We start from the raw sequence: 13,182 nt of genomic DNA, 5'->3' as shown, positions 1-13,182 counted from the left end.
TAATTCTTACTATGTTTGCAACCCTTATATCTTGTGGCTATAGTTTCTTTAATTAAGAGTATAGTTTACTCTTATGCCTTTTTGGTATTTGGAGGCTTTAATTGAACTCCTTATTTTATTTTTAATGTCTACTCTATGTGTATGAGTCTTTATATGTGCACCATGTGTGTACAGTGCCCTGGTGACCAGATGATGGCACTAGAGCCTTATAAACTGACATTTTAAGCTAAAGACATTTATTAAAAATATATATACTTTAATCTTTTATCTTCCTCCTGATCCACCCTGCTACAGTTCCTCATCCCATTTCTCCCCCTCAATCTCCAAGAAGATATCCCCACACCATCAGACTTCCCCATTCCCTAGGGCCTCACGTCTCTCAAAGGTTAGGTGCCTCTTTTCTCACTGAGGCCAGACCAGGCAGTTCTCTGCTGTATGTCAGGGGCTCATATCAGATAGTGTATGTTGCCTGGTTGGTGGCTCAGTGTCTGAGCGATCTCGGGGATCCAGATAAGTTGAGACTCCTGGTCTTCCTATGGGGTCAACCCTCCTCCTCAGCTTCTTCCAGCCTTTCCCTATTTCTGCTACAGTGATCCCAAGGTTCCATCCATTGGTTGGTTTTAAGTATCTGCATCTGACTCTTTCAACTGCTTGTTGGGGCTCTTGGAGGGCCGCCATACTATGCTCTTCTCTGGAAGCATACCATAGCATCAGTATTAGTGTCAGGCCTTGAAGCCTCCTCTTGAGCTGGATTCCAATTTGGGCTGGTCACTGGACCCCCTTTTTCTCAGTCTCTTTTCTATTTGGGTCCCTGCAATTCTTTTAGACAGGAACAATTCTGGGTCAGAGTTTTTGACTGTGTGATGGCAACTCCATCCCTCTACATGACGCTCTGTCTTTTTACTGGAGGTGGACTCTACAAGTTCCCTCTCCCCACTGATGGGCATTTCATCTAAGGTCCATCCCTCTGAGTCCTGAGTGTCTCACACCTCCCAGGTCTCTGGTACTTTCTAGAGGATATCCCCACTTCCTACTTCCTAAGTTGCCCGTTTTTATTCTTTCTGCTGGCCCTGAGAACTTCACTCCAGATCCCCCCAATTCATGATCGTGTTTTCCTTTTCTCCTCCTTGTCCTCTCTTCCACCCAGGACCCTCCCTACCCCCTCCTGTCATTGCTTTCTTATCCCTTCCAAGTGGGATTGAGGTATCCTCACTTGGACCCTTTGGCTTATTAACCATTAACCTTTTTGAGTTCTGTGGACTGTATCCTGGCTATTTTGTATTATTATTGCTATTATTATTATTATTAATTTTTGCTAATATTCACTTATTAGTGAGTACATACCATGCATGTCCTTTTGGGTCTGAGTTACCTCACTCAGTATTATATTTTCTAGTTCTGTCCATTAGCCTGCAAAACTCATGATGTCCTCCTTCTTAATAGCTGAATAGTAGTGCCTTGTGTAAATGAACCACGTTTTCTGTATCCATTTTTCCATTGTGGGACATCTGGATTGTTTCCAGTTTCTGGCTATCACCAATAAGGACACTATGAACATAATTGAGCATGGACTTCTGCGAATGATGGGGCATCTTCTGGGTATATTCATGAGTGGTATAGCTGGGTCTTCAGGTAGATCTATTACCAATTTTCAGAGAAACCTCCAGATTGATTTACAAAGTGGTTGTACCAGTTTTCAATCCCACTAGCAATAGAGGAGTGCTCTTTCTACTCTATTTTCTTGTCAACACGTGCTGTCACCTGAGTTTTTGTATCACAAAAGTATCTCAAGGAAGAAATTGAATAAGACCCAGAAAATAAAGAGATCTCACATGCTCATGGATTGGTAGAATTAACATAGTAAAAATGAACATCCAATCCAAAACAATTTACAGATTCAATGTAATCCCCATCAAAATTCCAACATAATTCTTTAAAGATGTGGAAAGAGCAGTTCTTAATTTCATATGGAAAAACAAAAAACCCAGGATCATGAAAACAATTCTTTTATAAATATATTTTTATTAGATATTTTCTTTATTTACATTTCAAATGTTATCCCCTTTCCTAGTTTTCCCTCTGAAAATCCCCTATACCTTCCCATCTCCCCCTGCTCCCCAACCCACCCACTTCCATTCCCAGTCCTGGCAGTCCCCTATACTGGGGCTTAGAGCCTTCACAGGACCTAGGGCCTCTCCTCCCACTGATGACCAACTAGGCTATCCTCTGCTACATATATAGTGAGCCACAAGTCCCATCATGTGTTTTCTTTGATTGGTGGTATATTTCCAAGGAGCTCTGGGGGTACTGGTTAGTTCATATTGATGTTTCTCTTATGGGACTTCAGACCCTTCAGCTCTTTGCGTACTTTCTCTAGCTGCTTCATTGGGGACCCTGTGCTCTGTCCAATGGATGATTGTGAGCATCTACTTCTGTATTTGCCAGGCACTGGCAGAGGCCCTGAGGAGACAGCTGTATCGGGCTCCTGTCAGCAGGCTCTTGTTGGCATCTGCCAGACTGTCTGGGTTTGGTGGTTGTTTATGGGATAGATCCCCAAGTGGGGCAGTCTCTGGGTGGTCACATGAAAACAATTCTTAATAACAAAAGAACTTCTGAGGGAATCACAATCCATGACCTCAAACTATACTACAAAGCAATAGTGATAAAACCTGGATGGTATTGGTACAGAGACAGACAGGTTGATTAATGAAATAGAATTGAAGACCCAGAAATAAAACCACACACTTATGGGCACTTAACAAAGAAGCCAAAAATATACAATGGAAAAAAGAAAGCATCTTCAATAACGATGCTGGTCTAACTGTCAGTAGGAATGTATAAAAATGAAAATAGATCCATACTTGTCACCTTGAACAGAGCTCAAGTCCAGGTGGATCAAGGACATCAAGATAAAACCAGATACATTGAATCTAATGAAGAGAAAGTGGGAAAGAGCCTCAAACTTATTAGCCCAGGGGAAATTTCCTAAACAGAATTCCAATGACTTAACCTCCAAGATCAAGAACTTGCTCCTTACAGCATTCATGCACACTGAGATCTCATGACCCATTTCTTTACCCACTCATGGCACACATAGTCTTTCAGGAACCTTCTATGTCTCTTCTCTGGTTGTGACAGGAGTCATGGTAGCAGGGTGACCAACAAGAAACACTTGGTCTTTTCGTTTAGAAAGCTCCCTTCCTTCATGGTCATATTGAGACTAGACTAAGCCATTTGAACTGAGACACAAAGGCACTCTCCCTCCATCTTCAATCCGTTGCTTAGTGCCCACATGCTTGACTCTTAAAAGAAAACACTGAACAGCAACCTACAATTCAACTTACTGAATATCACAAAATATTGGCACATTAAGTAGAAGGAATCCAGTGGATCCTTTGTGGTTTTGGAACCCAGGAATTTTAAGTATTTTGAATGTGGCTAGGCCGGTGTTTCACCCTGAGCTGTTCTATTGTTTTGGTATTAGTCTGTGACAAAAAGTCAACGATTTGGGGGCGGAGTTCTGTTATCACAGTTAATTGGCTCTTCCTGTGTGCTGGAAACAAAGACTTTCCTGCTTGGTTTAGTGATGGTTTGGGGGGATTCTTGTTATCACAGTTAATCAACTCTTCCTGTGCCCAAGAAACAAAGACTTTCCTGTGTGGTTGACTGATGAGTAGATAGCATCCAAGACAATCCCCACCATTGTCTGCTAATCCCTTGTAATTCTTTGTGGCCCACAATTTCGATAAGAGTCAGGCTTACTGTGAATCTTGGTCTGTCATTATAATCTTTGTGGCTTCTCTAATGACACAGATTTGTGACATTGTCTCCAGTTTTACTTCCGTCTCACACTCCTTTTCATTTTCCTTTTATGTAAGACGGTCTCTCCATCCAGTTCCTGGCTTATAAACACAACCTCTTCTAAGATGCTCGAAAATAAAAAAAATCACCGCTTTTTCATGCCATTACGATTCATTGCATCTACTACTCAGCCTACTCAGAAGCCAGTGTCATTGTGCTGAGGGGCAGGCCGCATGTTCTAATTATTTCTCCTACTTTCTGCGGGCTACAGGCATGCGATTCAATGCTTCTGAAACCCAGTTACTGTTAACATCATACCATGGAGTTACTGAGGGTACATATGTCCTGGGTTCTACATAAAGACAGAAGAAAACATTAAAAACACTACATGCAAATTGCCTGTCCCAGTGTTTAGTACCTACTGCTTGCCTTGCTATTGTGGTTGCTGTGTTGCTGTGGTTAAATTAGTTCTAACGTATAGATGATGAAGTCTAAAATCCCTGGGATCGCCTGGAACATTTTTTTGTATTCTTGAGAACTCTTAGAAGAAGTATGAGGTTCAATCAATATGTTTAGCATCAATGAATGCTTATGTTTAGTGGAAAATGAATTAGTCAATGAAAGGAATTCTGATTCTAGATGTTTTATTTAAAACATGAGATATGGTCCACTTGTCAATACAAGCTCTACCAGTACACACCACTCATTTGGCTATGTAGTATGAAAGATTGCTCAGAATTGTGAAACTGAAAGTATTCTTTATAATGTCTATATTGTAACTATATGCAGAGAAGTTAGGATCATCTAAACATCTACCCTTAAAAATTTACCATTGGCATTTTAATGAAATGTTATTTTACAGCTTTAAAGCTCGTAGTAATATAATTAGTAATATGTGTAATCTTTATTACCAGTCTTAATCTTTTTTATATGACTGAAAAATTATTTTATGGTAGTACAATTAAAATAATGCTAAAAATGTCAGCATAACAGAATTAGACTAAAGTAACTACTACAATATTGTACCCCAAACCAGCTAATTTAAATGCAAAATACTTTCTACAGGCTATTTATCTGAGCTAATACATGGTAAGGGATTTAAAGAGTAGTTTGTGTAATGAAATAAAAAGAAAAATAAGCACTGTACAGCAATCTTTGCTATTGTTTAACATGAGGGAAAATTAAATAGGTTTATATATAGGCCACTTGAGGAAAATGTATTAAAAGCCACACCACAGCATAGTAAATATAAAGGCAACTGGCAGGCAATACTCCATTTAATAGGTTTTTATAAATACTCTATTTGTAGGTTTTTAAAGGGAGGCTTGAGGTGCTTAAAGCTGTCCTTTTTACAAATTAGGGGATAATATGAACTATGACAACCAAACTGCAAATGTGCATGACTCTTTTGTCTAATTCATTCGTCGCCACGTCACACATGTATATAATGTGTCTGGCTCCTCTCCCCACCCCTTCCTTCCGTCCTGTTCCTCTAGCCCCTCTCTTCCCTACACATCCTGTACCATTTTTATGTGTTTTTGTTTTGGGGGGGGGGCCCAGTGAGTGTAACCAAGGCCATCTGTGTAAGTGGGAATGCCCAGAATTTTAATGGTATATTTTGTAAAAGGGATTTCAAAACACAGTTGTTTAGTTGGCACACAAGAATAGACATTTTTCACAGTGTTTTTTTTTTTAACCTGTTGATTCATGATGATGCATACTAATGTGTTCTCATTATTTGTTAGAACATAGAAAAAAATTAAAAGATTTATAAAGCAAAACTCTGCTCAAACTAGAAACACTGGAAAATAGAGAAAAGTAGAAAAAAAATCACCCAGGATTTTATCACTATCAAAGTATCATGCTTTAACAGCATATCTACTTTTAATTTCTGCTTCCTTATGAAAACATTTTAGATTTTCATAATAAAACCTCTATTGTATGTAAGAACCCAATATATAATATAACATATACTATAGAATATATTATATAATATACATATATAAATACCACTTGTACTGTTAATATGCTTTAGTTACATTGACATTTTAAGACTTCTTTGTTAGAGACTCATATAGTATCAGTGCTTTTATATTGATCCCTCACTGTTATAGATAATTCACTCTGAAAGCCTGGCTAACATTACATTTTTTCCATCAAACTTTAACTCATTACTTAAAATCATCGGGTCATTAAAATCCTGTCACGGTAGGACAGAAGCATCAATATAATCTTAAAGCATCGGGATTATAGTGTGGATAGTGTTCGGCTTCCTTTGCTGGAAGAAAACAGGTTTATCACATGGTGTTTTACTTTGTTTTGTATTTCTATTTGTGTTTGTAGGTCCAGGCACACGTAGAAACCTCGACGAAGCCTCAGCTACAGAAGGCTCACACACAACAAGTAACTCCTTTCATGACCCTTGACTGTTGGGTATGCGACCAGACTCTCAAGAGAGCACGGCCTCCAGCAGCCAGCTGCATGCCTCTGGCAGAGCATGAACCCATGAGCCCAGACAGTGATGCTGGCTGTGCAGGAAACCCACTCACAAATCTGCTGGCTCTTGGGAAAAAGGATGGTGCTGCGGAATGGCATGTATGTTCAATGGCTGGTTATAAAGTCTGTCATGAGTACTAGGCGGTGAAGTTAAGAATTTTGCAGTAAATACTTCAGACAAAAGTGTGATGAAAGAAATGTGTTTATAACTAATTGATCTGTAATTATTAATCATAATATATTAATTATGTATAATAAATTGTAGCTGCTCATTTTAATATTAAATTAGCTAATTCATTTTAGTACTCAACTAGTTATCAATGATCCACTAAAAATCCTATGAATTTAGAAGATTTAATTCTAATTGTAAAGGTTTGGACTTTCTGATTAACTTGAGTTGAATTTATCAACATCTTAAATAGACCAAAGATTGAAACTGATAGAAGTTACTTAAAGAACACAAATTTTGTTTTCTAAGAAAAAATGTTCACTACAATAAAATTAATTTCCATTCCATTACTATATTAAATATTTAAAGAATTATAACTCATTTTAAATTTGATTTTCTATCTATCTATCTATCTATCTATCTATCTATCTATCTATCTATCTATCTATCTAAATATATATTTAAGTTTAAATAAATTCTCCCCACCACCTACTAAAATAACTGGCATGAAGTTAAGCTGAGGCACCAAACTAAACAAGAATGGCTAGCTTCGTGGAATGTGATTTGCTTTTAAATGAATTTCAAAAATACTTAAAAATAATGACATGAAGTAGGAAATAACTAGAACTTGGGAAAACTTTAGTATTGTCTTAAAGAAAATCTATGCTAACAAGAGAGCTTTCTTCTCTTTTCCCTGGTTTTCCTTGACTGATTTGATGGAGCTCTGTCCTCTAACTCCCAAACTATTCTCCTGCAGTCTAAACTGCTTGTGAGCATCTCTGGTCCTCAGGTTGATTTTTTTCCCCTAATATTGAATTTGCTGCTTCAGAGAACCAAGGCAGAGGACTCAGGCTCCCATTATTTGAATTCAGAGAAAAATATTTTAAGAGATAAATTTTATGTTAACTTGGAAAGCAGAAAAGAGTGATGATCCAATAGATTATTCACTGAAAATAAAATTTTCACACTCTAGGATGCTCTGAAATCCAAAACAGAATGCTGGTCACTGTGTGTGTGTATTTACTTCAACATTTTAGTAGTGGATGTATATACATATACATATAAACTTTCAAAAATGCATAAACACATTCATATATATATACATACACATGTCTATATGTACATATATACATATATATTCACATACATGAACATATATGTGTACAGAGATAATATATATATCTATGTATGTGTGTATGTTTATGTCTATATCTATGCCTCTACATATCTATATCTATGGAACTTTTAGAAGAGGAATACAGAGCCAGCTTCTTTGTTTACTTCATGAAGAACACAAACTACATCTAATGATGAGAGCTGTCTGCACAGTACATATTAGAACTACACCCAGTACAATTTATCTTTTAACTACTTCTTCCAAAGTTTATTTTCTTGTAAATATTATTGATTTTCCATAAAACAAATCCCAGCGGTAATGCCAACTTATTATAAGTAAAATCTCAAAAGCAGTCTTTTGCCGTATGTAGGCAGCATATATCAATCCTCTGGGCTCGCCATAGAGCAAGCCTTTTTTATTCCTCAGTCACACCTTATCTTTGCCATTATAGGAAGTTCATACATATATGGGAAATATGTGTCCTGCCTCTTCTTTTGGATAGCCCCAGTGAAGGGGAGTTGCATAGCTTAGAAGAGGCGATGTTCTCAAGAAGTTCAGCTATCTGCAGGCAAGATGAAAAAGAGCTGTAGACATTTACTGTTTTTAACGACTACATTAGAAGCTATCTATATGAAAGTGTCTCACAGCCACTGTGAATGTCAGTTTAATCAGAGTTTTATTTAGTATGTAAGAGTTTTAAATATGGTCTCTGACCTGGAGTTCTCAGATCTACATTTGATGCATGCTGCCATCATTCACACACATGTTATTCCCAAAAGCTAGAACATTTCTCTTGTGGTTACAAATTTATTAATATCCTTTAATTGTTTCTTGGAGTCCGTGTCTCAAAGAGACTGTAAAGGGTGTGTGGTCTCTTATATGAAGAGTGGTTCTTCACTTACATTCATTTAGACTGAAGATTTTAGTTGTGCTTTCATGTTTTTATGCTTATTTTTTTGTTGTTTGACATAGAATCTCACTATATGGCTTACACTGGCTTTGAACCTTCCTCCTTCCTCAATCTGTTCAGGGCTAGAACTACAGTAGTTGCCAACAAACCTGGAAGAAGAGTTAGTTTGATTTTTGTGTTTTAAAACTTCCAAACTCAGTGGCATGCTCAGAGGTCAGGGGTGGTGGTTATTAACATTTATTCAGTTTTATTCTTTCTTTCCTTCTAAGCCTATCCCTCCACTAACCCAAGGGAACATTTCACTGGTCTAAACAGTAATGATAGTATCACTTGATAGGTCTGTGAGTGTGTCTTTACATTAGATGTGACAATTGGAATTAGAGGTAATTAAGAAATTAAAGGTCTCTGGGACAGAGATAGGTAACAAATAAGAGGACTTCACAGTGCATGCCTGTCCAAGATGAATTTGACATTTGTACTTACAAGAGTAATAGGAGCCTTTTTATTATCATTCCTGTTGTTTACTTCTCAAATGACATCCCCCTTCCCAGTTACCCCTACACAACCCCTCATCCCATCTGCCCTCTCAGCCCTACCCTACCTACCTATCCACTCCTGTGCCACCATTCCAGCATCCCCCTATTTTGGGACATCATAATTCCACAGGACCAAGAGCCTCCCCCTTCCATTGATGTCAGACAAGGCCATCTTCTGCTACATATTTATCTGGAGCCACGGAGCCCTCCCTGTATACTTCTTGGTTGGTGGTGTAGTTCCTGGGAGCTCTGGATGGTCCAGCCAGCTAACATTGTTCTTCCTATGTGGTTGCAATCCCCCTCAGCTCCTCTAGTTCTTCTGCCAGCTTCTCCACCAAGATCCCCAAGCTCTGTCTGATGGTTGACTGAGAGCATCCACATCTGCATTGGTCAGGTGCTGATTGAACCTCCCAGGGAACAGTAACACCAGGTTCCTGTCAGCAAGAGCCTCTTGGCAATAGCAACTGTTTCAGGGGTTGGTGTCTGTAGACAGGATGGATCCCTAGGTAGGGCGTTCCTGGATAACGTTTCCTTCGGTCTCTGCTCTATTGTTTGTCCCTGTCTTTGCTTTGAATAGGAACATTTATGGATTAAAAATTTTGAGATGGATGGGTGGCTCCATCCCTTGACTGGGGGCCATGTCTATCTACTAAAGTTAGTCTCTAGAGGATCTATCTCCCCTTTGTTGTGTATTTTGGCTAAAGTCATCCCTGTTGGATCCTGGTAGTCTCCTGCTTCCCTGGCATCTGGGAACCTCCAATGGCTACTACCCCCAGTTTCTCATCACCCCTGCTACATATTTTTATTCCATTTCCTGACTGTACCTCTCTCCTATCCCCTCCAGTACCTGATCCTGCCTCCATTCTCCCCGCCCCCCCCCCTTGCTTCCTTCCAGGTCCCCCTTCCCTCCACCTCCCTAGATCATCTTGTTCCTTGCTCTATGCAGGACTGAAACATTCACACCCTGGTCTTCCTTCCTCCTAAGTTTCATATGGTCTGTGGATTGTATTGTGGGCATTGTGAGCTTTTGGGCTAATATCCACTTATCAGTGAGTACAAACAATGACTTCATGAAATTCTCAGGCAAATGGATGGAACTAGAAAATATCCTGAGTGAGGTAACCCAGACACAAAAGAACGCACAAGGTATGTAACAAGAGCCTTTTACACCTACTCTTGTTCCTAGCCTAGACTTCATTTAGCACCTCTGTACTGCTTGTTGCCTTACCATATGGGACCATGAACAGCTTTATAGAGTTCAGGTCATCCTTGGGAATATCCTAATAGATTCTCTTAATTCAAGTTGACCAACCACCTTGCTTAGGAGAGTAATGGGATCAGATGGCAGTTAAATCTACTCAGAGATGTTTACTAGTTATTTATTTTTATTCCAATTACCATTTATCTCAACTCAGCATTCACACCTTCAGTTTTTATATATTAAGGTTTCCCTAAAGACAGTATAATGGAAAGAAGAGAACTGGAACGTTCTCATTTCCCAGTTTCATTTCTGTTGTTGTGATGAAATACTTCGATAAAAGGAGAGCAATGGTTGCCTTAGCCCACAATTCAAGGTTATAATTCACTACTGTGGGGATGGTCAGATGATTGGAAATTGAAATAGCTAATAAAAACATATCCAAAATCAGGAAGAGACAGAAAATACATACATGCTAGTGATCAGCTCACATTCCCCCTTCTTGTATAGTCCAATATCCAGCCTTTGAAATGCTACCCCCTGTCTGATCTAGGTAGTCCTTCAGATAAAGGTGATAGCTATGTCAACTTGACTACCAAAACTATACAAGTATATGGGAAAAAGAGGAATAGAAAGAGCAAAAGAGAAGCACACAGTCTTTCTAAAAAGTTTAAGCCTTTAAAAATCCTACCTCATCTACTGGTTATTTCATAAGCAATTTTTGCATGGAAAAGGAAGCTTTTTATGGGAAAGAAATGAAAATGCAAATCGGAATTAGATTGAGGTTAGACCCGTGGATCCAGAGTTCAGAAACTAAAATCTATCTCTGCCACTCAGTAGTTATGTAATCTGGGACAAGATGGGTGATTTACTTTTCATTTGATTTCTCCTCTGTATGATGAGGACAAGTACAGAAGACACTTTATGGACTGCTGTGAAGCTCAAATGATTGGGATATATGCCAAGCACTAGAGACAAAATCTGGCCCATCTCCCACGCTACGCAAGTGTGTGGTGCCATTGCTGGTTAAGGTGTTTGTGTGTGTTGTTCATTTTGTCACTAGTTGTAAAGATGAAGAGAATCATATAATCTATAATCTAAAATCGTATAATATAAATTTAGCACTAGTCAGCTAAAATTTCATCACTGACCTTCGAACATCTACAAGATAATTTTAAAAGTAGCAGGGTGATATAGAAGTTTCCTGTCCTCATGCTAAGGCTGTGGACTTTGGTTTGAAGCACTTCATGAGAAGCACTCTGTTGATATTCAAGCTGATTTCAATGAGTGTGCCCAGGGGCCCCTGCAGGGTCCCCAGGGGCCCAGGGAAGGCAATGCGGGGAAGGCAGAACATCAGAGTCTCACACTCAGCTCTCAGATACTGTGGAGTCTGATATACACATCTAAGTGTTTGAAAACTTAATGCAGAGTAAGCTTGTAGTCTCCACTAAAGTTCTTTGTGATTTCAAACTAAAGCACCACTTTAATCGTTATTTACAGCATTCTGAACGCACTGTATTCTATTAGATGGAGATTGTTGAGGATATAATCGGTATACAATTAAAGTTTTTAGGAGGAAAAAGCAGAACACCAAAAGAACAGTATTTCCAGACCCCAAAAGGTCAAAAAAAATCCACAATTAATAATCAGTTCAGCATATAAAACAAAGCAAGCTCATTTCACTAGAAAATCATGCTTTCTTCTGCACTTTTGAAATAGACAGAAGACAGCAAATGAATATTGCAAAATACTTTATCCAAACAAAAGATCATATAATATTGAGAAATATTATAGGGTTCCACTGTTCTCTCTGTGTGTATCTCTGTATATGTATATGATTAAGTGTGTATCTCTCTGTATGTATGTATGTATGTATGCATGCATGTATATATTTTTGTACCTATCATTTATCTATCTACTTATCTATTTTCAATCTATCATTTTATACTTATATTCAAGCAACTGATTCCATATCTAATCTGTTGTAGCATTATCCAGGAACAATTTAAGTTTGACATTTTCTATTTGAAGTCTTGCTTATAATCAAATAACTTCATGAGGTCCTGATTCAGTTTTGACTCTTTAAGTATGATTAGTAGATTGAGATTCATAGACTTTACTCTCTTGTTGAAGACAGAAAAATTACTATGATAAAATACGAATTATTTCTGAGTCAATATTCAGAGGTGAACAAAAGGGAGAGAGGCCTCACCATCTTAATGTTGAAAGAATTCTGTGTTGAAGACTGTATTAATTAATTAATTCCTGGAATCATTCCAAAATAAGATATTAACTTATCTTTCCTTTGATTACTTCACTCATTATACAATTATTAGTTTCAGAAACATTATTTCTAAAGTTTGTACATACTCTGTCCACATATCTTGAAGTATCGTCTGCTTTGTTTGAGAGTTGAGATCCTTTAGAAATCATGAGAGGGAATATAGAAGGCTTTCATTAAGCTGACACTTTAAAGATTTGATTTGGAGTATGTGAGTGACCACATTTTGTAGGCTGAGGTCACCAATTTATCAGTGAATCATTTAGTTAAACAATGGCAAGATAAATGCACGAAACTCAAGGCCTGAGAAATAGTCTGTGAAAGCATCCATTTCTTTCTTACTAGTTCTAAATAGAATTTCTATCTAAAGAACTTCCTTTTCTCTAGCATGCAAGACTTCAGACATTACAACTGACTGAGTATCACACAGAGAAGGTCAGATGAGACTAAACATTGGGTGGGTGGCCCTCTCTCTTTATAATAAAATTTCTAATTAACTTAATTTACTTTTGTTGGCTTTTCATGGAAGGAATTCAAGGGTTGTCATTTTAACAATGACAATGATTACTGAGTGTCTACACTGAGAAATGACAATGATCTGCCCATTTCTATGTGCTCTGGATAGATGGTCTCCTTTACAAGGAATTGGTTCCTATGTAACATCTGTGTAAACT

General features: G+C 38.1%; 1 protein-coding gene across 1 annotated transcript in view; it reads left to right on the top strand.

Annotated features, from left to right (window-relative positions):
* Window positions 1–13,182, top strand: part of Tfec (transcription factor EC) — a 69,182-nt gene that overhangs the window by 23,736 nt on the left and 32,264 nt on the right. Inside the window, exon 2 of the mRNA XM_021165608.1 lies at window positions 6,145–6,396. Within this exon, the coding sequence (XP_021021267.1) occupies window positions 6,217–6,396 (180 nt within the window). The 5' untranslated portion in view covers window positions 6,145–6,216. The remainder of the gene's footprint in view (window positions 1–6,144; window positions 6,397–13,182) is intronic.

The sequence above is a fragment of the Mus caroli genome, chromosome 6 (genome assembly GCF_900094665.2).
Source record: "Mus caroli chromosome 6, CAROLI_EIJ_v1.1, whole genome shotgun sequence".
Classification (NCBI taxonomy): domain Eukaryota; kingdom Metazoa; phylum Chordata; class Mammalia; order Rodentia; family Muridae; genus Mus; species Mus caroli.
This window is presented reverse-complemented; position numbering and strand designations above follow the sequence as displayed.